This window comes from Argentina anserina, chromosome 1, assembly GCF_933775445.1.
Source record: "Argentina anserina chromosome 1, drPotAnse1.1, whole genome shotgun sequence".
Classification (NCBI taxonomy): Eukaryota; Viridiplantae; Streptophyta; class Magnoliopsida; order Rosales; family Rosaceae; genus Argentina; species Argentina anserina.
Window position 1 is genome coordinate 12,831,803 of NC_065872.1, and position 25,205 is coordinate 12,857,007.

The 25,205-nt window shown below is 37.2% G+C and overlaps 5 protein-coding genes across 6 annotated transcripts; 3 read left to right on the plus strand and 2 right to left on the minus strand.

Moving 5' to 3' along the window:
* Positions 1-2,259: 2,259 nt before the first annotated feature.
* On the minus strand, positions 2,260-7,354 carry LOC126785178 (uncharacterized). Its single transcript, XM_050510794.1, has 12 exons — positions 7,223-7,354; positions 7,062-7,113; positions 6,336-6,956; positions 6,025-6,165; positions 5,776-5,928; positions 5,534-5,611; positions 4,699-4,791; positions 4,469-4,588; positions 3,901-3,978; positions 3,572-3,751; positions 2,804-2,905; positions 2,260-2,711 (listed from the first exon to the last, which is right to left on the minus strand). Exons 1-12 carry the CDS (start codon positions 7,231-7,233, stop codon positions 2,478-2,480), a joined length of 1,863 nt encoding a protein of 620 aa, XP_050366751.1. The 5' UTR covers positions 7,234-7,354; the 3' UTR covers positions 2,260-2,477.
* Positions 7,355-8,803: 1,449 nt separating this feature from the next.
* LOC126793811 (DNA-directed RNA polymerases II, IV and V subunit 8B-like) lies at positions 8,804-10,863 on the plus strand. Its single transcript, XM_050520445.1, has 5 exons — positions 8,804-8,865; positions 8,987-9,070; positions 9,227-9,381; positions 10,107-10,222; positions 10,588-10,863. The coding sequence occupies exons 2-5, from the start codon at positions 8,998-9,000 to the stop codon at positions 10,700-10,702; spliced, it is 459 nt and encodes a 152-aa protein (XP_050376402.1). The 5' UTR covers positions 8,804-8,865; positions 8,987-8,997; the 3' UTR covers positions 10,703-10,863.
* A 465-nt stretch (positions 10,864-11,328) lies between these two features.
* Positions 11,329-16,444, plus strand: LOC126802071 (uncharacterized). Its single transcript, XM_050529614.1, is given in 12 exon segments — positions 11,329-11,337; positions 11,426-11,487; positions 11,569-11,600; positions 11,699-11,709; positions 11,711-11,737; positions 11,925-11,990; positions 12,598-12,638; positions 12,908-13,044; positions 13,784-13,874; positions 14,216-14,287; positions 14,549-14,661; positions 16,205-16,444. Coding segments are annotated over 12 exon segments (750 nt in total). The 3' UTR covers positions 16,294-16,444.
* A 1,553-nt stretch (positions 16,445-17,997) lies between these two features.
* Positions 17,998-20,327, minus strand: LOC126791365 (uncharacterized). The gene is made up of 2 exons (XM_050517814.1): positions 20,232-20,327; positions 17,998-19,189 (listed from the first exon to the last, which is right to left on the minus strand). The coding sequence occupies exon 2, from the start codon at positions 19,144-19,146 to the stop codon at positions 18,190-18,192; it is 957 nt and encodes a 318-aa protein (XP_050373771.1). The 5' UTR covers positions 19,147-19,189; positions 20,232-20,327; the 3' UTR covers positions 17,998-18,189.
* A 213-nt stretch (positions 20,328-20,540) lies between these two features.
* LOC126790615 (uncharacterized) lies at positions 20,541-25,095 on the plus strand. Of its 2 annotated transcripts, XM_050516939.1 has the most exons (6): positions 20,541-20,898; positions 21,491-21,605; positions 21,935-23,295; positions 23,791-23,991; positions 24,065-24,216; positions 24,372-25,095. In XM_050516939.1, exons 3-6 carry the CDS (start codon positions 21,963-21,965, stop codon positions 24,834-24,836), a joined length of 2,151 nt encoding a protein of 716 aa, XP_050372896.1. In that variant the 5' UTR covers positions 20,541-20,898; positions 21,491-21,605; positions 21,935-21,962; the 3' UTR covers positions 24,837-25,095. The 2 variants fall into 2 exon arrangements, with proteins under 2 accessions (XP_050372896.1, XP_050372886.1); XM_050516929.1 differs by lacking the exon at positions 21,491-21,605.
* Positions 25,096-25,205: the final 110 nt, after the last annotated feature.

Genomic DNA, 25,205 nt, shown 5'->3' on the forward strand with positions numbered 1-25,205 from the left:
ATATGTATGCTTGACACATGTGAACATATATACTTTCATAAACAAAAGAAATGAAAAGCACTAGGTCAGCTCTCAACATCTATATCTAGCTGTGGCCAGGCCAGTCCAGGCCAAGCCAAGCCAAATAGAAGATCTAGAGATTCATGACATCTCTCTCAATCACTTGCTGATACTCTTTCTCTTTCTTAGTTGGCTGGAATTATATATATGCAACTTCCTCCTTTATCAAAGAAAGACAATTAGTGGCATGAGCAAGTAAGAAACACCTAATACTCCTACAATCCCCAAAATAACACTCACTAAACCCTATTGCTGCTAAATGAAAATTCATGATTTTTAAAAGCGTTTAGACTTCAGCTGTCTCTAAAGTGACCTAGACAAAAAATTCAATCGAAACGGGCCCCTCCAGGCTCCAGTATTACCAAAAAAAAAAAGGAAAATATTATGGCATCATGAGTAACTTACCTTAAGCAGCAAGGCACCAAGGATGCTCACTTGATTTTACAATTTCAGCAACAGTATGGTAAATAGGGATTTAAGTATACTTAATTACATAGTGATTGCATGTAGTGATTATACCATAAATCAGTGAACAGAATCACTTTGTGTAAATCTAAAGTGAAAGCCAAGTTGCTTCCCAAAACAATGATTGAAAGTTAATATGTAGTGTGATCATAATTAAATTATTCCTCCTGTCAGTTGGCATATGCTGTAGGACTTGAGAAAAATGATTGAGACTTAACAAAATGGGTCTGAACTCTGAAGAATGAAGATTAAAAGAATCATGGCGCTTTGGACATTAGGGTACAAACTTTCACTGGCAACAAAATTGAAGTTTTGAGCTTACATTTCAACTTGTATAGTTGTATTAATGATGTATACTAATGTATTATACATATTCGGGATTCTAGAGATTTGCGGTTGCAAGGTCGAAGAAAAAAGGGTATGGAGTACCGTTATAAACCTCCATTAAAAAAGATTAATGCTCTTAAATACCGAAACTACAATTCCCCTCAACTTGTTGCTAGAGCTGATTTAGAATAACTAGGTAATATAAGCTAGACGCAATCAGTTGATCGAGATTGGTCACATCTTGTGTCTGTTGGGATGTTTGTGTTGGGGTGGGGCTTGAGGGCCATGTTACTTTGATTTTTAATGTTAAGAGATTTCAGAAATGAGTTGATTTCTCACCAATTTATGATTAAGATTGATAATGCATACTGGAATTTAATACTTAATAGTATAAAACCACATCATCTTCGCTGTCACAAAGTGTACATGCAAGTTACATTACCAGCATGTTTCATATTGTCAGATGTGGATGTTTCTCCATGTGTAATGTTTCAGGTAAGTTTAAGGAATATGCATTGGCATACTACTAATATAGTCTAATTACTTGATTAATAATTTTCAACATGCACATGTAAAGGCCTAACAATTTTAAGAGTTATGTTCAATGATCTCGATGCTAAAAGCTGGCTTTTGTAAAGACTCGATCATTAGCTAAGTACCCTCTAGCTCGCCTGCCCATAACATAACACCATATCGTCCGACCGGATTTTTATCTTGATATCCGACGATATAGTGTAATCTACTGTAGTAACAATAGTACTACGACAATCGCAGATGGTAAGATTTCTTCAACTATCTATCTACCCTGCACTAAGAAGATGGCAAAGGAAATGAGTTGTAATTTCTACGCGATTCAGATACTCGCGTGTTCATTACGTATTACAGCGTGTCCGACCTGTGTCTAAAGTCAGTTCGCGTGTCCGTGTCGGACATGCAACCCAAATGGTGTGTCTGTGCTTCATAGGTTTTCACCAAGTTTGATATCTTAACGATTACCATTTTAATGCAATTTTATAGTAATCCACACATTAGACTCTTAAAACTGAACGGTAGAGATGTGAAAATGTAATCGAAAAGCTATCTATTTAAAATACCCAAAAAAAGAATCCCTAGTGGAATATATATATTATAGAGAGAGCAATATTCCTAGTTCTTTACAGTAATTAACTCCTCCCCCTATCATATATGTGTAACATGACTCTGAAATCAACAGCCTAATGCTTTGTATGCTTCGTTTGATTGCACATCTCAAACCCATTTTCAGTTCTTACTTTTGGCTAGGGTTTATGTCTCCCAAAACACACGCGGACTCCTCTCCTGCCATAACATTTATATATGCCAATCCAAAATAAGGGTGGAAAAGAAAGAGGTTTCAGTGGTCAATGGGGGAATAAGAGGGAATAGCAATCGTTCACAGGCATTTTAAACAGAAAGGAGGTACATTTTCCCTCATTGCGGTAACATTATAAATATTTAACAAGATGATCTGTTTGCTTTGATGACACCTAAATCACTGTGCTATGTCAAAAAAAAAATTTAGTGTAACCCCTGATAAACTCAGATCATTACTCCCGATACATTGTGCAGACTCAGTATTCACTTGTACTAAAAAAAATGGGGGGACTTTATGTAACGCTAATGCATGTGGCATATGATTCGAGAACTGATAGAGCTTGCTCGGTGATAGCCCTATTTCTAACGCGTTTCACCCAATCACCCACAATTTCTGCTGCTTGGGTGCCCTTGACACCTTCTTCTAGTGCCTCTGCTGCTTCGGCTAATTTTCCTCCAGCCAGGTAGCACTCCACTTTATTGATGACGGATTCAATCCCATCCCCAGATTGATCTACTTCCTTCACCTAAACAAAATCCAAAAGCAAGTATGGTGAACGCTCCAACAAGTAGAGTTCAAAGGTGATTTGGAAGGAAATGAGACCTCATATCTACATACCTTTAACCAGGATGCTATCCCTGCTAAAGAGTGAGCCAAAATGCCACCACCACCGGGAGGGAGTAGGCTGTAGTGTCGTACTGGCCCTTTTAAGGCATCAAACTGCAAGACAATTAAAATGTATTTTAGCAAATACAGAAATGATATTAGACATACTAACTAGAGCTGCTGGTAACAGGACTTCAATCACACAGGACGACAATGATGAAGCAGATTTGAATTGAGAATATGTAAGTATACTAAAACTCATAAATGAAGCATATGGATGAAACTAGGATGAATAACTTAGGCACCAAACAAAGTTGAAAATATTTTTGAATCAATAAATCTTGAAAAACTATTGAATATAAATTACAAAAAGATCCAAGTCGGCATAAGAGTTGATAATCAGCACAGTTATTAGATAAACAAAGAATTGAGCATACATCTAAATAAGACAAAGATAATCAGACATAGTACCATAAAAGTTTATGAATATCTAGCCTACTGCTTATAACCTTATACAACTTAAGAGAACTATAAGGCTGCCGTTAACAACTATCAAACATCCATGAATTACTAATCACGTGTGCAATCAAAATCTGTAGGAAGTAATTATACCTCCCATCAACTAGATAAAAGGGCTATCATCTATGTCTTAGCTAGTCAGCTTATAATGAGGCAAAGCTTAGTAATGCAAACAAAAGCTCACAGACGGCTGGTAAACGTATATGGTTTATTATACAAGAAAATCGGCATATATGTAATAAAGAAATAAAATATACTAGCCTTCTGATTTAATTGCAATATGGTATCTGTGCCACTCTTTAGTGTTTCCTCAGGCAGTGATGAAAGGACCAAATCCACTATTGAATTTTTATCTATGACGTCAAGATAAGTGCTCAAAGCCTCTATTTCTGTCTGGATTGGTAACCCTTTGGAAAGTGCATCTTCCAATGCAAGTGCACCCTGCAAGATACATAAAACATAAAGATTACTTGGATGTAACTTGCCAGTTTGGAAATATAATTGAGAAGGTTTTTTTTTTTTTTTGGAACTGAATTGAGAAGGTTAAAAGTGAATAGATGTAAGCATAACAATACTAAGAAACCACCCACCAATGCTAGCTTGTGAGCAGAGTGAGTCTGACGAGCTTCTTCAGATCTTGCATAGAATGCAACACATAAGGCATTTATCTACACAAGGAGAAACCAAATACCATCAGCTTTCATAACACATAACAGACAAATATATGTATACACCACACAAATAGATTCTATCAAGCAATCCTATTAGATAATAATTTCCGGAGTCCAAATTATATAAAATTAGAGCCTATAATCCTAAATCTTCCTAATGGATCAGATACAGGCCAAGTTGCAAGTCTTCATCATTATCTAATTTCTGCTCTTTCAGCACAAATGAAGTTCGTTTCAAGCTGTTTATGCAGTTCAGCTTTAAAAGCATATTAAAAAAAAAAGTTTTCCACTGAGCTTTAAAATCATACCTTAGTATGGAGTAAATTCAATATACTGAGCTATATTTTGTGAATTCAAGCTGTTTCTAATAAACGTTTTATTTAAAACCACAAAAGAGATCACAATATTTCAGATAAGAGAAACAGAAACCAGGACCAAGTGGTATGTTCAATCATAAGTACTGTTAATCTTTTCTTAGGTAACTCACATGAAGATTTGCTTCTGTCATTTTCTCAATCTGGGATGCCTTCTCACTTGCAATTTTGGCAGCCAGTTCAGCTTTGGCCAAGTCCTCAACAATTTTCACCTTCAGTTCTGCTTCATTTTCCTAAAAATTAATTAAAATAAACAACTGTAATTCATCCAGTCACCATGTGATGTAGAGAGATAAATAAATGGGAAAAACAATGTGATAGAATCAAGCATCAAATTGTGCACCTTCTGCTCAAGTTCCGTCTTATATTTCTCTTCAAGTTTTTCCTGAAGTGACTTGAGTGCAGCAACAGCTTTTGCTCTTTCTCGCTTTAATTCCTGTAAAAACAACAAAATACAAACAAAAATCTTTCCTCTGAGAAGCAAAGTTACAAATAATACCTACTCATTTGAATAAAAAGAGATAATATATGTGTAGGATAGAAAGGAATCAGCTAAATCTAGGAGGAGGGAAGTTATGAGATATTCAATAGTTAGATATCTGAACAAGTTCAAACACAGATCAACTGATCAACTATTTCTACTTCTTCTCCTATTTAACATTACTAGTCTTCAAAATCAATTCTTTAGAATGTTCGGAAGACATTATTCAAAGAACTGAAAACATTTAAAAAAGAATTAGGTTAGTTTTTAATTTTTTTCATATGCAATATGAGAATGGAAAGATGAAGATATGGGACTCTAGCCTGATTGTGAGTAGCAAAGATTCCCTTGTGCTATGAAGTCCTATTATTCTCTAAACATCTTTGATTCCTAAGTAATGTATTACAATCATAATAATTAACCTCGTCCTTGATAAAAACTAGAGACTTATTGAGAAGGACTTCAAAAACCACTCCTGCTCTCACTCTCTCTCTCTCTCTCTCACTCTCATGTATGTAATGTAATGCAATAACTAATAACTGTGTTTAGGAACAACTGTCAATAACAAGTGCGTACATGATTTATACTAATTTTCTACCCACTCAAAATCCCTATTCGTAATAAACTAGCCACATGAAAAAAACACCATTGAAAATATAATAGAGAAAACTATCGAGATTGGGAGAGCTCATTTAACCTTTTCCAGCATTGCTGCCTCTTCTGCAAGCATCATTTCCCTAATGCCAGCATCCTTCAGTTTTCTTTCATACTTCTCCTTCAGGGAGCAATAAAATGATATTTATGAATAGTACAGAGCTCTAAAAAAAATTATCAATAAAATCGGTATGAAGCATCTTGTAAAGATGTACTATTTGAAACCTACAATGCTCAATACGATAATTGAAGTAGATGCATAATTCTTGTAAAGACATATCAAACCTTTAGTGCTCTCTTTTCTTCAGAATAAACACGATTATCTAACTCAGCTTGCCTTTTCTCAGCAGCATGAATTGCTTCCAAGAAGTCAAGAACTATCTTTCCATCTTTGGATATGTTTGCATCATCCAACCCTTCAATAGCATTAACAAAAGCCTGAAATAGAGTAAATAAAATTTCAGTAAGTACCAGTGGTCATCCTTATTCAGCATTGTAAAAGTTAGAGAGAACCAACGAAATGCTCATAATTACCTCTTTTTCTTTAGAAAGCGTGTTGTACTCATTAATTCCCTGTGTACTAGTATTAGTCTCACTGTCTCCATCAGCGTCGTCCTTCAGATTATATGCACTGAGTAAAGAACTTGGTGGTTCTTCAACATTAGCTATTGGATCCTGTAACAAATTTCGCCAATAGCAACTTTAAAAAACCTCCATTCAAAAGCTTCATTTGATTTTTAAGTACAGCAAGCTTGCCACAATAACTTTACCATGCATTGATCCAACAAGTTGTATAAAACGATAAACTACAAGTAATATCTAATTGGAGCCAAGGTGAGCACTACCTGTGCCTTGTCGTCCGGCTGAGATGCCAACGCTTCAACCAAATCATCTTGCTTATCAGTCACGGAAACCACCGACACAGTTTCCACCTCCTCTTTCTTCACCTCAACGCGGTCTTCCTCACCACTTTTATCACCTACATTGTCTTCCGACGACATTCCAACACTCACATTTCCCAAAACGTCCCCCAAATCCTTCTCTTCAGCACCACCACTGACCACACCTTGATCTTCCACCTTCGCCTCGCCCTCGCCCTCGCCCTCACCTCCACTCCCACCCAAACCTTCTAATTTTACAACATCCTCCTCCAAATGCACCTCACTCTTCTCCTCAGTAACCTCAGCAGAACCAAACCTCACTTTGCTACTCTCCTCCTCCACACGCGGCACGGTCTCCTCCGCCTGAACATCCTCCTTCACACTCACCACAACTTCCGGCTCCGGAGCCACCTTCCTATTCCGGTCAGGATCGAAATAGTAAGCTAATCCCGCCCCTCCGCAAATAGCAAGACCTAACACAACAGCCTTCGACCCGCCGGACTTCTTCGGACCGCCTCCCGGAGCCGCCGGCGGATTATTCTGAGCCGCGATGGAGAAATCCTTCTTCAAATACCTAGGAATGTGCTGCCAATTTCGCACCACCAAAAATCAAAAATCGCTGCGAAATTCGAATGTGGAAACATCATCCACGAATTCATAGACGAATATGAAGAAGAGAGATTCACATACCGGAGTTTGGATCCTCCGAACGGTGCGACGCGACGAAATTTGGAGAAGCGACCTGAGAAGATAGAAGAAGAAGGAGAAGAAAGAAAGAAGCGTCGGTGAGAGTGATCGGAGATTTTGCGACGGAATTTGAGGAAGAGTGAAGAGTAACGAGCTTGATTTACCTTCGCAGCATGGCTTCGCCGGAGAAAGAGAGAGAGAGAGCTGGAAATCAGTGACGAAAAGACGGTGAGGTTTTAAGTCGGGAGTTGAAGACGAAGCAAAGTGATAAAAGGGTTCTCACTGGCTCCTAAACGCACCGTTTTAGATAAACAAAAAGCTGTTGTTCCAAAACGCAGCGTTTTAACTTCTGAAGAAAGAGAAAAAAAAAAAGTAAATTCCTCATATGGTACCTGATGATGTTTGGTTACTTGGACAATTTGGTACTTGATATATGAAAACAGACAATTTGGTAACTAAAGTTCTCAAATGTAAGTTATTTTGGTACTTGTGTCAATTTTAACCATATTTTCAGGGTTATTTCCGTCATCATATCTCTATTTTACTTCATTTTTTCATAATACCTCCAAATTGCCTCTAAATTATCACTAAAAATTTGATAACTCATCCACTTAGTATCTGTGATGATTTACGCAAGGTTCAAAATATCGGTATCAGGGGATATATCGTTTATTAATTTTATCTAGTACCCAAAAGAGACTCTAGGTAGTCGTTTTCATTGATCACATTATCATTTGCTCGTTTATCATGTAGTCGTAACTTCATATTGTAGTAGCAGTATACGAGTTTTTCAAACTTCATGAGACTACGTTATGATCCTTTATTTTGGATTCTCTCAAGATCAAGGAGAGCACTGGTCACTAATATGGCTTGACTTTTAAGAGTTCAGACTTGAACTTTCACTCCTCATCTCGATATCTTTTACGAAAAATTAAAAATTAGCCGATTGAAGGACTACTCTTCTAGTCTTATTTTTTATATCCTTCGAGGTGATTAATTAATCAAAAATTATAAGTCAAGAAGAGTTCGAGACATCCTAAAGTTGAGTAAACTTTTTAAGTGAATTTTTTCGATATTTCTCTAAAATATCAAAGATATATTGGATATATCGTAAATATCGGAGATATTTTATGTTATATGAGAAATATCGCAGATACGAGAAAAAATAAGATATTTACCAATAAAATATATAGTTTTTTTAAATGGAAATATCGGAAGATATATCGAAAATATTGGAGAAATTTTGTATCTTGGATTTACGTATATAAGTTTTTATAATGTAATTATCAATCTAAATTAATTTTAATTATAAGTAATTAAAAAATATATTTTAATAAAAAATTACAATTACATAAAGACAATTTATTTCTTTTGCAGAAAAAAAAATTAGGATATAATAAGTATATTAAGAAAAAAAGGTATTTTCGATATATGTTAAGTAGATGCTAAGTGGAGTAGATATATCAATTTAATTATCTCCAAAGATAGACAATTATATGAAGAAATGAAGAAAAATGTGAATTTAATGAGTTTAGGGCTATAATGACGAAAATAACCCTAAAAATATGATTAAAATTAATAGGGGTACCCAAATGACTTACAAATGTGAACTTCAGTTACCAAATTGTCAATTTTCATACCTGAGCTACCAAATTGTCCAAATAGCCTTACTTGTATTATAATAAGAGGAATTAACCCGAAAAAATATAGCGAAACGGTGCGTTTGGGCTGGGCTGAGCTGAGCTGCTTTATAAACCCCTAGGTCAATTTCAAACAGACGCTGCCGCCTCCGAGATAGTAAAACCCGGTAAGCTCCTCTCTCTCTCTCTCACTCTCAATATTGAGGTTTTAAGTAGGGTTTTGGGTTTGCGCTATTGGGCTGTGTTTGGATGAATTAAATGTGATTCTGTGCGTTTATTTTGGCGTAGGTGTAGTAAAAATGCTGACATTCTACTTTGATGATACTTTTGTGATCGAGAAGCTGGACCCGGATGGTAAAAAGTTTGACAAAGGTTGGTTTGTACTCGAAATTCATACACCATTGTCTATCTCGATGTTCCAGGCTGTTTGCTTTAATCTTGATTTATGATAGAAGGGCTTAGGATTCGTAGGTTTATGGGTTCTTTGTGGCTGGTTTGTTTACATGTTGGGTTATGTGGATTATGTAGTTTCTAGGATTGTGGCGCGGAGTGAGAAGCGTGGCGCTTTGCTGCACCTGGATGTGAATACGGAGATATACCCTATGCACGAGAAGGATAAGTTCTTGATGGTGCTGTCTCCTACGCTTAACTACGATGGAGCACCTGTTACGAAAGAGTCGGAGGTAAATTGACTGATTGTTGATGCTTATAATTTTATTGTAGTATGATCCTAAGTGAGAATGTGATGTTATTTTGTTGGATTCTCATGGGGAGTGTTGGTTCGAGATTTAGGTAGGTGAAAGAGCTTAAGAGTAAATATTTACAGTGCATGATTAGGTGTTAGCTTCACTAATTGATGATTAGTAAAAACAGTAGTGCACTTTATTGATGGAATCAGAATCGAATGTATAGAGATACCACCCGAATTCCTTTAATTGGTTACCTGTTACAGAAATGCTAAGCGGATGGATCTTTGACTAGTCAGTGCTTAGAGTTTTCATATGCTTCGCTGCTGTCATATTTTATATGCGCATGTATTGAATAGTTGGTTGTTCAAGGTAAGAGAAAAATAAGTGCCAGGTTAATTTAAGATGGGCTGCTGCAAAGCTCATGGTCCATGGATATTGATCGGCATTTCACTGCATAGACTATCTGTTAAATTGCAACACTACTACAACAATGAGAAATCTACCTGCTGTACTAAAGAGGGGAAAACATTGCAGGCACATTCATGTTCTGATTAGCGCTCTTCCTTGAATGACTAGTAGTAATATCCCATTTGTATATTGATGAGAATTAAGACCAAGGCTATGCTGAATCATCTTCTGTTGCCTGATTTTGTGTTTCTGTTTACCTTAAATTACTGGAACTTGTTTACCAATTGAATGAATATTTAATGTTTTGGCAGGTTAAACAAAAGTCTCTTGTGGACAAGTTTGAATATATTATGCATGGATTGCTGTATAAGATGGATCACATGGGATTAGAATCTTCGGATGGGGGCTCAAAGTCACCACCATTAGTGTATGTTTCAAATGCTCAAATCATATTTTCCTGCAACTTTCCACTTCTGAGTTGAATTTGTCACACTCATAATGAACTTGCACTCATACCCTGGTTATTACTATCATGTCTGTTTAGTTCATTTAAGTATACATGTGTCTTGTTACCAATTTATTCTGCTCACACATAATTAGGGACTTCTTGTTAGCCAATTCTATATGCAAGTGTTACTACTGTTCCGAGATATTGTACATATCACCCAGACCAGAATCCATATACATTTATTTCTGATGTATTCCTTTTGCGTGTAAAAATTGTTCCCTCGAAAAATATACAGTAATGGCTTTGTGCTTATGTAATTAACATTCCTTTCTTCTGGGTTTCAGGGAAGTATATGTTTCTTTTGGTGGGCTACAAATGAGGTTGAGAGCTGATCCCACCAGCTGTGAGAAGTTTAAGGTTGACCAGAACATGTTTTTGCTTATTAGGAAGCTGATGTAGAACTTTATCAGAGAATTAAATCCATAGCTAGTTAAACCTTCTACATGCTTGAAATGAATCAGAGATGCTAGCCTTGTATAAAAGCCGATGCTGTTGCACTTGTACGAGATAAACAAAAGTATTCAATGATAGACTTCCAAGGTTATAAATTTTCTGCTCAATTGTCTATTTCCAGACTTCAGAGGCCAACATATTTTGTTATAGTAAAAGGCTAAAAGGGAAAGCACCAACCTGCAAATATTCAGTAACTCCATGTTGCAATTAACTGGTCTTAGTTTTTGCTTCAAAAGATTATCGCAAAATTTGTATTGTGAAGAATGTTCTACTCTACTCGTAGTGGCAGAGAACTATTACCCCAAGAGGCCAAGACCTAAGATGCATGGTTTTATTCAGAGCCTCCCAATTTATATTTACATACATCACCATCAAATCATGCAACTCTCACGAGTCCAAGAAGCCTCCGAGGTGACAATTGCTCATCTCCGGTGACCGGCTCTGCCGATATGTTTTTCCGACAATAAGTCATCGAGATCTTTCCGTTGGCTCTCATCAAAATGCACCACTATCTAGATTGAAAACTAAACATGCTCAACGGCCCCAACCTTTTCTTTTTCTCTCTTTTCGAAATGAGGGCGGTGAGGGCAACCTCTTAATCAATGAAATTACATAAAATATCGACGTCTTCTTTCTCATTATAACAGAACCTGTTTCTTCTGCATAAAGAACCACAAGCCCCATCATAATCACCGCGGCAAATCTAGTCGAACTCGTAACCAAATTCCACAGTGAGCACTTTCTCAATTTACTCATTCCCCGTAATCTTTGTTTTAATCTCACTTCCACTCACTCCTGGGTTGTTTCCACAGCGAGGAAGAGTCCCTACCGTCTGATCAACAAGGTGCCCAAGTCCATCACCCTTTATTCATATTTTGTGAATTGGGTTTCGAGTTGTGTTGGTGGAATGACCACGAGTTTGTTCACTTGTTGTTTTTGCAGCTAATGAAGATGATCCAATACGTCCAGCTGGCCATGTGGGTATGCACTTCTCATAATGTTTCTGTTTTTCCCCTGAAGTTCGGAGTTTGTGTTGTTATAATCTATAAATCAGTTGATAGGGAGGTGTTTGTATTGATATGTTGAACAAGTTGTTGATTTTCGGTTATGTTGGTAACATTGTTGCTCTAACTGACTGTGAGCCTGACTTGGAATTTGGTTGGTTCAGGATTTCGGCCAATGCGATGCGAAAAGGTGCACCGGGCGCAAGCTCTCAAGATTCGGATTTTTGAAAGCAAGTATCTGGTTTCGTTTCTTTTTTGTTTCACACTTAAATCTGTAGTTGAATTTTAGATTACAACTGTCGTGTTCCATCTCTGTAAAACCAACTAGGATCGTGTACTGTATGGAAATGTCACTGCTCGTATGAAATCTTCTTAGTCTTTGATGGATAGAAGAATTACTACCTAGTGTCAAGGGGAAGTACTCAAAAAGGGTTGCAAGTTCGTGAAAGTAAAATGCAAACATAAAAAGAAGCAAAGCGGAACCATGCATGATAGTAGGGTCTCTAGGAGCTTTAAAGACTTTGGCCTGCTTCCAACTCATGCAACCTATTTGATGACCTCAGGAAATATTCCCAGTAATGCATGTCATATATCATTTATCTAATGGTAGCAACTTGAGCATATCAGTAACCAAAATTTTCTATTGCTCTATGAAACAAGTACCGTAATTGAGGGATGTCTTTAGTTTTATCTGAGACACAAGCTTTTACATATCATTATGTTGGGTTGTGAGATATTAGAATTGAGTAGTGGTACTAATGCCTTGCTTGGAGTATAAACTAGACAGATTGGATAATACAACTTCTGTTGTCTTGACATTTTTAAAACTTAATGCAGGAATTGCGTGTGAACCATGGTTTTGGAGGCATTGTTTTGAGGTACTTGAATCAAATACTGTAATCACGTGCGGTTAACCCCTATAAATATTCATGTAAAAGGAGGGATTGTTAATATATAAAGGATAGTACAGTTTGGATTGAGTCAAGAGAGGCTGCTATTATCTCTCGTATGAAAATTTTCAGACCAATCAATTCATTTCCGTAAATAGCATATATGTTTAGATTTATTGCTTCATGGTTCATCTATTCCTGTCACATATTGAATATTGTTCTAGTTATTTCTGACTGGTTGTATATCTATATTTCAGTCCAGTGGGGACGGCCTGTGTCTCAAGAGAAGATTATAGCTTAATACAGCAAAAAGGTTTAGCTGTTGTGGATTGCTCTTGGGCACGGTTGGGTGATGTACCCTTTGTAAAGCTGCGTTGCATTGCTCCTCGCCTCCGTAAGAGCTTTAATTTTTCACTTTTGGGGATAGCTTTCTGAATTTGTGTGTTGACAATTCACAAACTACAAAAAAAAAAATTCAATTGAAATTTTCTGAGGGTATGATAGTTATAGATACAATATATATATATATAGGCCGCTTCCGGTGCAGACGCCACACCGTGCGGATTCGGCATTTCCGGCGACGGCATGCCACAACAGCGGGGCGGACCACGACAGCCACACTCCCCACCTCCCGGCGGTCCGGTTTGTGCCGGCATGAGCTCCATTAGCAAACCCACAGTGGCCGGAATCTACAAAATTCAAGTTTCTGGGCAGATTCCGGCCGCCGTGGGTCGCCGATGGAGCTCCGGCCGGCACAGACGGGACTGCCGAGAGGTGGGGAGTGTGGCTGTCATGGTCCGCGCTGTCGTTGCGGCCTGCTGTTGCCAGAATCAGGACATCCGCACCTGAAAATCCTTTTATATATATATGAGTTTAGGACTTTTTATTGATTGTAAACTTCCTTAGGTATGAGAGATATGGAGAACATTCCTACTAGTTGAATATGGACACAACCTTGTTGTATACTGTATGCACATGCTATTTGTTGTTTATTTTTTTATTTAGTTCTGTTAATGGATTGGTGAATTAAAGCTGTGTTCTGGTACTTCAATTTGTACGGACATACAGTGTATGTTGCCATGTTCAATTGATTCTCCTAGCCAGCTGAACTTACAAATTACTTAATATTGCAGTGCCTTGGCTCGTAGCAGCAAATCCAGTAAATTATGGTCGACCATGTGAACTATCCTGTGTGGAGGCCTTATCTGCAGCTTTATTCATATGGTACTGAAACTTTTTTGCATTACAAACGTATACATTCAGCTTACTGCTAGTTTCATAAATCTTACAATTTGTTGCTATTACATGTTAGTGTAGTAAGACAGCATTTGTTTCTATTACAGTGTACAGAGTGGATCTTACTCTTGAGAAATGAGAGTTTTGGGACAGATTAATTTGAAAATTGTCAGATAATACCGTTTTAGGTGTAAAGTATAGGGGAGTAACTATGTTATTTAGTCCATAATAATGTATTCAAATTTTTTCAGTGTTGTTGTGGAATTATATGGGCCAATGTCCTAACTATCCGTTTCTTAATCATATGCCACTTTGATTCAACTTTACAGTGGGGAAGAGGAAACTGCAAACTTATTGCTTGGAAAGTTCAAATGGGGTCATGCTTTCCTATCCCTCAACAGGTATGCTTTTCTTCATTCGTTAAATTGTTTTTTTTATTTTTTTATTTTGAAAAGAGACATTGGCCAAGAAGCTCACAAATCGACATAACAGCACATAGCAGTAGTAAGTTCAACAGTAAGCGTAATTGCAATCTAAAAGACACCAAAGAAAGGTTAGCCATAAGCTCAATTAATAAGAATCCGTAAGGATACCTAAAACTTAACTCCCACAGTTTCCCCTATCAGCATTCATCTGAATCTTCACTGTTTCAACCAATGCAGGGAACTTCTAAAGGCATACTCTAATTGTGAAAACAGTGCTGAAATTATATCATTCCAAAATGCCTGGCTTGCACAGGAAAGACAAGTTCCTAAGGTCCCTGCAGAAGTAGAAGGTATCAGTCTCTCTTTATCTAGGGAAAAAAATAAAATTTGTTTCGTTCTCCCCCTACAATCTAACAGTTGAAAATGATATTGCTAAAACCTTTTTGTTAAATATACTGTAATTGTATGTCATACTTGCAACTGTCAAGTACTTGTTGTGCTGTAGAACCTCAGGTCCAATTTGTTGCTTTCTGTCTTTGGCTTTTCCAATACTTCCCCATACTCTTTAGCTGGAATTTTCAGTGTCAGTCTTACGTTATTATCTCAGTGAGTGTAAGTTCATCGATCTCAAGGTTAGATTGAAAACATCAAGACAGGTCCCGCCTTTTCTCATGGGAGCTATAGTCACAACACGCTCTATTGTGATGAGCACACTATCAATTTACTGTGGCAAAAATGCCGATTTGCACCCCAAACTTGGTCTTAATTGTCAATTTGCACCCCGAACTTTCATTTGAGTCAATTTACCTCCTAAACTTGGTAAAAATTGCCGATTTGCACCATATCCGTTAAATTTAATGTTTTCAATCCAATTTTAAGTCATATGTCATGCATTTAAGGGACAATATTGTCATTATATATTTATTCATATTTAATAATGAAATAAATTAATAAAATTACTTAGGATGAACACTTGCTACAATGTTTGTTTTTTCGAAACATGTTATTGATTTATATATTTATTATTTTATGTGATATAGTATGTTAAAAGATATTAGAAAAATATAAATAAATAAATACATTAAAAATTAAAAATAAATGTGTGTTCCGAGAGAATTACTATTCTACCATTGTGTGTGTCTTAGTCTTATTATGTTTTCTGTTAGAGATAGATTCACATCTCTGTAATAGATTAGGACTCCGAATCCTACGGGATTGTGGTTATGTAATGCCTATATATTGGTCTCATTATCAATCAATAAACAGTTACGTTCTGTTCTATTACGTCGTTATTATTCTCATTTTGTTTCTCCTCCAACAATGTTTACATATAAAAATATATTTATACACAACACATTATATTTGAATGGGTGGGTATGTTAGATATATAATTCAAAGTATGGTTAAGTATGTAGAAAAAAAATGTAAATAAATAATTTGATTAACAAAATAATCTTCATTTTAAAGAATATTTTTCTTTGTTTTAAGAAAAACATAAATAGAAAATGACAACATTACCCCTCATGTGCATGACATGTGACGCAAAATTGCAATTTTTACCAAGTTTAGGAGGTAAATTGACTCAAATACAAGTTCGGGGTGCAAATCGACAATTTCAGCCAAGTTTGAGGTGTAGTTTGGCAATTTTGCCATTTACTGTCGTCTCCATTTGCCTGGAGGGTAACTTTGTCTACAAATTGGAATTCCACATATCATCAAGAAATATGCATTCATTTCTCAGTTTAATAAATAAATATGGTCTGCAATTCATGATGTGCATTTAGTCGATTAATAATTTACCTAACTTTAGTTTAATAAAAAACATATGCCTTGTTCAAAGCCATCTTTGCTAGGTTATTCTACTCTTAATATGTCTGCTGTCTGCTGCTCCAGGAGGAGGCACATCAGCTTGCAGTGATGATGAGGGTTCGTTTGATTCTGACGATCCAGCATGGATCCAGGCTTCTCATGTGTTGGTGTAAGATGGGTTTTGGTGTTCTATGTATCATGCCATGACTCCCATGAGAGTCTTTTGTTCTTGCTTTCTGTGTATCAAGCTTCGGCAAACATTCCTTGAACATGTCTCTAATTTTGAAAATTACAGGGTGGTTTCCCCGTAGGACTATGAAATGCTCATGACTCATGAGAAACTGTCATAAAAGTGCTTTATATCAGTCTCATTGATTGTGCAGAACAACGGTACACATACGCTCACAAGCTGCAGTATATTACTGTACAACATAAGAAGGGGGGAGATAGCTCAGGCGCTACTTGATGAAGCACAAATCAATTTCATTCTTCATTCACAGTAGCGGCAAATTGATGAACCATAGTAGAAATAGAAAGGCACTCTAAGATGACCCCCTACGAAAAAGTCTCGTGATAGACTTGGTACATAGGTCGGTCATTGTCCTCTATCTTTTGTCGAAAGTTCAAGCTAATGTGTCTTGATGATCCCTTTGACGAAAAATATCCTTTTCAGAGGTTTAGAGGCCCAAGACTCGAGACACAAAATTAGATTAAAATAAAATAAAAAATCCCTTAAAACTCCTAGACTAGAGTAGAAAACGTACAAAGTGGAACTCAATCAGCACAGCTTAAGCTGCGTATAATGAATGATTCAGTAAGATCATTCTTCTCAAACACACTCGTATGGCGTGTTTACTTCACGGGAATGGAATTGTATTTCCCCATAATCGATTTTCATTCCAGTGTTTATTTGCACAAGGGAATGAGAATTGTGGTGGGGCCCACCTTATAAATTCGGAAAGGATTTCGGGATAAACCCGGATTTATATTTTGGAGGAGGGATGTCGAAATCGGAGGAGGAATGGATTTGTGGTGGGGTCCATCTTCTAAACTCGAAAATATCCTCATATTTTTAATAAATTACAAACCTACCCAACGCCAATTGTAATTTAGTAATCAATCTAGATTTAATTACAACTCTTTATTATAAATAAACAACAACAATCGTAATTAGTTTCATTCTTATTCCTCCTATATTATTCTATTTCGTCTCCCATTCTTTCCGATTCCATTCCAAATAAGTAAACATGTTCTGAAGTCTTAAGCTAAGAGTTATGGGTCAGTTTGCTCTCACATGAGATGAAGATAATTTAATTGTTTTGGATTTTGGACTTTAGACTTTGGAGAAAGTTGTGTATAGTTAAAATTTACACCAATTTAAAACTATAAAAGTAAAAGAGTAACTAAAAGAAATCTATATTGCTCTTAGTACTATTTGGTCTAGTGACATCAGTCTCTCCTCATAAGTAAGAGGTCGTGAGTTTAACTCATAACAAACTCGTTGTATTTGGAACAACTGATAGGAGTCATAGGCCAGCAATAGTTTGCTATTTTCTCATATTTAATGTCATTGAATGCAGTCCTAACGTTTTACTCTTATTGATAGTATCCTCACACTTTCCTCACGTTGCAGATGTTCTGTTTTGGAGTTTAATCACTCATGATTCATGAAATACTTCAGTGATTACATATGCTATGTGCTACAATTTAGGTTCAAACGAATGTTGCTCTCCTCTGAAAACAAATCAAGGTGCTCAATTATATTTGGGACCAAATTTACAAAGATGATGGTATGGTTTGCTCAATCAAATTCTGAAAACAATTGTGCGCAACAATGGGGCAACCGTAAGAATAGGAAATGCTTAAAAAGAAGTATGAGTACAAATTGGCGTGTGCATGATTTGATTATAATATAGAATTGATTGAACATATGCCAAATTTCACTGTCCAACATGCTCCAGTACCATGGTGAATTTTGGAAACACAAGCACCAGACACCAAACATCACAAGACCTAGTGTATGCTAGGAGAATAATGAAACCAAATAAATTGAACGAGGAACACCTATATTAGTTTTCATAATATTTCTGTTGTTCTTTTGCTCTCTTTCGAGCTAAAAAGCGCTCCTTTGCAGCAGCCACCGCATCTTCACCTCTTTTATGATGATTAACCTTTGGTTGATCTGCTGGCTGCAGTTCAGCTGCCAATTTTTCCACAGTTGATGTGTTTGAAGCTGGCTTCTCCTCAGAGGGTTCAACAGTTTCGGACATAGTTGTATCTTCACCTTCATCCCCCTCCCTCACCCTTGGTGATCCAACAACTTCTCCCTGTTCAAGTTTTACTGGCTTCATTAAATCCACCTGTTCCGACTGGACTACTTCAGCCGGGTTCTGAACCTTTATTTCAGCCGGGTTCTCTACCTTTATTAATTCAGCCTGCTTCTCTTTCCTTAACTTGGCGTCTTCTGCACCAAAAGCAACATTTTTTTGAAGGTTGAAATAAAATTCACTCAGATCTGTCTTCTTAGTAACATCATCTTTCTCCTCCCGTAGTTCACGAAGTCGTTCTTCCTCCATCCATTTTGCATTTTCTGCAAGTTTCTTTTTGTAAGCCTTTGTGACAAATTTATCCTTATCTGCATATAGGTGATCTTCTTGACTTCGCTCTTTTGCAAGCTTTCTTTCAAAAACTATCTCTTGTTCTCGATTCCGTTCTTCTGCTTTTTTCATTATATGCTGAATATATCTTGGCTTTCTCTCTACTTGTTCTTGCGCACGAGGTTGTATGGCTTTCTGTTTCATATCATCATAAACACCATCATAGTCAAACACTGATGGGTCCTGCTCCAGTGCTTTTTTCTTCTGCTCCTCAATATCCCTGACTGACTTGTTCTTGGTAGCATGTCGAGAAATTTCTCTCTCAACATCATTGTCATCATCATCACCAAAACCGGCAGGTTTAGAAAGAGGAAGCCTAGTGGGCTGCTTCTTCTGCTGCGGCCTTAGGTTCAACCCATACTTACTCATTTTCGTCTTGTGCAGCAAGTCCAATTGGTAGGAGTAGGAGGCCCTGCATTCAAGTTTCAATCCACAAAGAATTTAGTTAAGGTAAAGTAACCTTTAGAATATGAGAATCTATAAAAACAACTTTCACACCAAGCTTTTGAGTTCAAACTCTTGCTACTCTGAACCTATTTCTATCATGCTTAAACAGTTGAATGTGGCATACGGCAACAATTTACACAAACCTTTCTCTTTTGCACCCTATCTGCTTTAATGGAACTTTTATTGCTGATTATTAGGTCATGGTAATGTTTCTATACCAACTTCTAATATATATTTTTCACTATGCGCAACCCTTAGTAAATCTATGACATCTCAAAACACAAGACGAAAAGCCACCAAAAACTGAAAAATAATGAATTGACTGAATTTTTTTCAGTTTTAGCAAAACTAAGAAGTACACTGTAACCTAGAGAGGACCAACTTATAATTATCCTGGATACCTCACATCGTAAACAATCAACCTGATATAGCATCAGTAGGATAGTCATCACCTAAGACACATGCATTCCAAGTCACTATTAACAACATCACCTATCATCCGACTAAGCCTATGTTATCGCCATTGCATCATGTCCTAATTCATCTAGACCAATGTCTGGAGACAGACCACACACAACTCGAAAACAACCAATTCAATGGAAGTGCAAACCCTAAACCCTAAAGCTCCGGAGTTGCATTAGTAAAACAATCTGGCATACTAATATAATACATTGGGAGCCTCATATCCAAAAACCAAAAGACTTTGCAACTCAATGCAGTACAATTTATAACCCCTTCATAACTAAACTGATTAAAAAGCAAAAGAACTAGGGTTTTGAACCTGTAAACAACCCCTTTATCCAAACCAACCCAATTTTCCAACTTTCCAATCAGGGTAGTTCTAAATTAAACTCAATTTTTCTGGGTCTCAACTATCGAACACCAATTTCACCAAAAACAACACACAATCGAAATTCCCAAATCAAAATTTCACTGAAATTAAACACACGATTACTTAATTGATTCGAAATTGTTGACTAAATTCGTGAAAATAGATAAAAACTCACCTGCGGTGGCTAAACGACGTCGCTTCCTTCAACGGTTACAGCTTCCGACGAAGAATCAAAGAGAACAAAAGAAACTGAAATCGGGGGGGGGGGGGGGGGGGGTGTTCCTTCTTCCTCTCCCCGTAAGATTTCGCCTCCTGATGGGCCTGGTATTGACCCGACCCGAATCCTTCTCACAAACCAATTAGGATACCGCACGTAGGATGAACCTTACGCGAGGGCATTTTGGGAAAGACGGAGCAAAAAAAGAGTCGTATTTTAAGATGGAAACCTCTCTCTCTTTGTGCTTCTCTCATCCTTTCACAAACTCTAAAATCTCTTATTTGGTTTTAATTCGAAACCCTAGAAAAGCAAAAGTCCCCCAAATTTCAGAGAGGAAACCAATTTGAAACCCCAGAAATAGATTCGATTTTGCTCTGCCTCTCTCTCTCTCTCTCATTGATTTTACATTTTTTTTTTTTGCGTTTTTTGATTTCAGGGATTACGAGATTCGCTGAATTTAAGCGCTGGGTTTTGGTTGTTCTGGGTTTTGTGTTGGATGCTGGTGATGATTTCTCTAATGATGGGTTTTGTCTTGTCAAATTAGGGTTTTCAATTTTTGAACACATCTACTTCTCTTTTTTCTCCGTAGCCATTGAAGACGACGCTGCGAAAGCCCGACATTATTGTGAGTATTGATTACTTAATCCCTTTTTCAATTGGGAATTTGTAATGCATTGTGTAAATTAGGGTTTTGGTAATATGGCTTTTGGGGCTTTGTTGATGAATGTGTCAATTGTATTGAATGTTGAATTCTTGGTCTTATATTACCATTACATTTTGTTGTATTCAGGCCCGGCCCTGCCCCAGGGCGATTGCACGGGGCATTACATAAAAGGGGCTTGCAATCCATGTTTAAATGTATATGTAGAGTTAGATGTAATTGGAACAATAAGGAGAGTAGAGTAGCTTAACCCCAAGTGCTAGGTCTCATAATTACACACTATTCTCTTTCACTACAATCTACAATTTGATATGCATATAGTAAAAACCAATATCTTATTACTTTTTTCCTAGATGATATATATCAAAGAAATTTGACCGGTCTCTCCATCTTTTAAAATCTTAAAATTGAACAATTTTCTTTTAAATTTAGGTTGTAATAGTTATTTAATCAGTCCATTCGTTCTAATCTTTTTTTTTAATCTCTCAAACGTTTTATGTTTCTTTTATCCTTATATTATCTCTATATAAGATTAGATTTTAATATTTTTCTGTAGTCTAACAAGTACAAGGCAATTGGAAAATGCAAGTAGCTGTCTTGATGAGGATTTCACATTGCATAGCAACACAAAATTGAGGCATAAGTCGTGTATCTTATCGGATAGAAATTAGGTTTGAAATTAGCCTCCTAACTCGTTTTATATCTAATTAAAAACATAGAGGTGAATAAATAAACATTTTGTATGCATTTTAATGGTTTGCCATTGGGGCACCAATTTTTTTTTCGCACTGGGCATCAAAATTCTCAGGACCGGCCCTGGTTGTAGTATGATTAAAGCCTAGCTTTTCAAGGAGCTACCGATTTGTGCATGTCTCGATTGTATAATCTTTCTGTATGCTGTGGTTTTTTCTTGCTGTTTTGTGTATTTAGAATTGTATTTGCTGCTTGTTGTGATGGGATAATTGATTTTGATTTGGTTATATATATTTTTTTTTATCAGGGTTGAAGGTGAGTTTCGGTGGGAAAAGATGTCTTCGCCGTATCCCAAACTTGACAATCGAACAATTGATCAGTGGAAGGTTACAGAGTTGAAAGAAGAGCTCAAGAGGCGCAAATTGACAACTAAGGGTTTGAAGGATGATTTGATCAAACGTTTAAATGAGGCGATTCTAGTTGAAAGGGAAAATGCCGTGAGGCTTGAGAGGGAAAATGCAGAGAGGCTTGAGAGGGAAAATGCCGAGAGGCTTGAGAGGGAAAATGCCGAGAGGCAGGAGAGGGAAAATGCTGAGAGGCTGGAGAGGGAAAATGCCAAGAGTCTTGAACGGGAAAATGCTAAGATTATAGAGGGTGGTGGTGGGAAAGTGAATAATGGTTTTGATGTGAATGAGGAGCCACTTGCAATGGATGCTAAAAATGTTGTCATTGATGGCAGTGCAGCAGCACTGAATCAAGGCACTATTGAAGTGGATTATGTTCTTGTGGATAAACATGATGCTGCTATTGGTGGAGAAGAGCTGAAGTTGCAATCTGCTACTGTTGAAACCACTGTTTCAGTCACTGAGAATGTGGTAGCATCTTTTGATTTAGGTGGGCAAGGTTCACAGAACACTGAAGCAAACAAGACGAATGAGGATTCAAAGCCCCAGCTGGAGAATGAGGATCCAGAGCCCATGCAGGAGAGTCTGGATTCAAAGCCCCAGTTGGAGAATGTTGATCCTAAGCCTCAGCTGGAAAGTGAGAGTTTAGATGATACACCCAAGGATGCCATGCTCAACTCTTCTTCCCCAAACTACCAGGTATCTGAGGTCAGCACTGTTTTAGGGTCTGAAGTAAAATATGATTATATTTCTACTGATAGTGTGTCAATTAATGAAAAGATTGAACTAAAGGATAATATAATTGCTGATCATGTCAAAATAGAATTAGATGTTAAACCGGAGATGGTGGAACCATCATCCAGTGCTGTTGTCCCAGTCAATGGTGATTCACATCCAATGGATGTTGAAGAGCCACCTGAGAGCAAGGCATCTGTTACAGAGAGAGATGATAATTATGATACTAATGCAGACATTAGCCAGAAAAATGATACTGCGGATGTGGGTTACTCAGAAAAATTAAATTTAGAGAGAAGTTCTGGAGATGATTCTATGGAAGAGGATGTGCTGGACAGTAAACAAATTGATTCGAAGTATAACTCTGATTATGTGGGAGAAGATAGGGTTGAGAAAACCGAAGATCCTATTGCAATGGAGGACGGCCATGTTGATGTTGTGGGAGATGATATTTCTTCTGAAAAAGTGGATACTAGTGTTGATGACAGGAATCATCCAGCTCTTCCTGCTGAGAAAAGAAAGCTTAATGGTGAGTTGCATCTGAGTTTATTGATTAGTTTTACTTCAACCTATTGGTTACATCTTTTCTTTGAACCTTTCATATAGTTGCTATTAGATTTCTGCATGGAATTCAAATAAGATTAATATCTTGTATTCTTATAGTGGACTTGTTGATGCGGTTTATGGTATTTTCTCTGAAAAACTAGTAGTCTTTTTGGTTTTCTTTTGGTAAGTAGGATATTGGAGTGCTAAGAGATCATATTCTAGTTATGTTTTACAAATGTTTTTGGATAATGTTCTCTGAAAGATTGCAATACTTTGTTAGTATTCTGTTTAGGAAGGAATTTGGTGGTACTTGAAACGGGCTAGTATTAAGTCTATCAAAATCTAGGCTCTTCCTCAGACTTTTTGTCTTGCAAAGTATACTTGCATTCTACATCAATTCACAGGCATTTTTATCACCTGTTATTTTATAGCTCCTCGTCTTTTGATTATGATGATACTTGTTTCATCCTTCATATAGATAAATCAGCAGTTGGAACCAATGAGCCTGCTGTTAAAAGGCGCAGGTGGAATTCTGAAAGCTTAAAAGTTCCTGAGTCACAAAACTCAATTCAAACACCCACCACCACACCCAAAGATACTTCTCAAACCCCTGTTCTGAAACACAACTTTTCAAGATCGAACTCTACAATGAGTGAGAATATTCTGAAGGAACGTGTTGGTGAGTATTTTATCTTCTTGTTGAGTTTGAAAATTTTCAGTAGCACCAGTCCTTATGTCTTTTTTTGTTGCAGTTCCTCCATCTCAGAAACCACCAACTAATTCTCTAAAGATTGATAATTTCTTGAGGCCTTTCACCCTAAAAGCTGTTCAAGAACTTCTTGGGAAAACTGGAAAGTTTACTGATTTCTGGATGGACCACATCAAGACCCATTGCTTTGTTACCGTAAGATCTCTTGCTTTCACTTTTGTTGTAGAAAAATTATGTCATCCATTTGTGATTAATTATTTATAACTAATACTGGCTATAACAGTGGTGATCTCCTCGTTTGATTTTAGATTAACTTTGTACATATATTTGGAACTTGTGTGTTGATGCAGTATTCATCCATGGAAGAGGCTGTGGAGACACGGAATGCTGTGTATAACTTGCAGTGGCCTACCAATGGAGGGCGCCTCTTAGTGGCGGACTTTGTTGATCCTCAGGAAGTACAAGCCCGAGTTCAGAATCCTCAGACTCCTGTTACTCCGGTTAGCGCGCCTGTTGCTCCATCTCCTTCACAGCATCAGCCTTCACCTCGTCTATCTAGGCAGCAACTGCAGCAAAAGCTTCCACCACCCCCTTCTCTCCCCCCTCCACCACCCTTGTCTAGTCTTCCCCCAGCAAGGGAGCGCCTTCCTCTGCCTCCCCCACCTCCTCTGTTGGAGAAAGTTGATCCTCCCATTGTCACTTTGGATGATCTCTTCCGAAAAACTAAAGCAACCCCTCGAATCTATTACTTACCTTTGTCCAAAGAACAAGTAGAGGCAAAACTTGCAGCAGGGGGAAGAAACCCCAAGCTCTAGGACTTGCCAGTTCATGCTCTTCACGGTTTCTAATGGGTTTGGTTACTGTTAGATAGGGGTATGTATGGTTTTGAACTCTGCTTTATGTTTAGGGCCCGAGGCCAAGTTTAGTGTTAGAAATTTCCAAACACTGAGCTATCTTTATGAGTTTATGGATCCAATGTATCATCATTTAGACTTGAGTTTAGCTGGTGGCTGTAACTTCTATTGAACAAATCTTTCTTAAATTGATGAATGTAGGACATGCTCATGTTTTCCATAATTTTCCGTGGTCAGTCAAGATTTGACTTGATCTGAGCTGCTCTTGTTTTGATAACAGTCGTGCAGACGTGCACATCGTAAATGTACTTGTTTTTTTTATAACTGTAA

Excerpts from the sequence above, each read along its gene's own strand:
- LOC126793811 (XM_050520445.1), top strand. The coding sequence starts at position 8,998 with ATGCTGACATTCTACTTTGATGATACTTTTGTGATCGAGAAGCTGGAC. Across the intron at positions 9,071-9,226 it reads TGGTAAAAAGTTTGACAAAG|TTTCTAGGATTGTGGCGCGG; the intron begins GTTGGTTTGTAC and ends TGGATTATGTAG. Across the intron at positions 10,223-10,587 it reads TCAAAGTCACCACCATTAGT|GGAAGTATATGTTTCTTTTG; the intron begins GTATGTTTCAAA and ends TCTGGGTTTCAG.
- LOC126791365 (XM_050517814.1), bottom strand. The coding sequence starts at position 19,146 with ATGAGTAAGTATGGGTTGAACCTAAGGCCGCAGCAGAAGAAGCAGCCC.
- LOC126790615 (XM_050516939.1), top strand. The coding sequence starts at position 21,963 with ATGTCTTCGCCGTATCCCAAACTTGACAATCGAACAATTGATCAGTGG. Across the intron at positions 23,296-23,790 it reads TGAGAAAAGAAAGCTTAATG|ATAAATCAGCAGTTGGAACC; the intron begins GTGAGTTGCATC and ends TCCTTCATATAG. Across the intron at positions 23,992-24,064 it reads TATTCTGAAGGAACGTGTTG|TTCCTCCATCTCAGAAACCA; the intron begins GTGAGTATTTTA and ends TTTTTGTTGCAG.
- LOC126785178 (XM_050510794.1), bottom strand. Across the intron at positions 6,957-7,061 it reads TTCGGAGGATCCAAACTCCG|CACATTCCTAGGTATTTGAA; the intron begins GTATGTGAATCT and ends CGAAATTGGCAG. Across the intron at positions 4,792-5,533 it reads AGGCAGCAATGCTGGAAAAG|GAATTAAAGCGAGAAAGAGC; the intron begins GTTAAATGAGCT and ends TTGTTTTTACAG.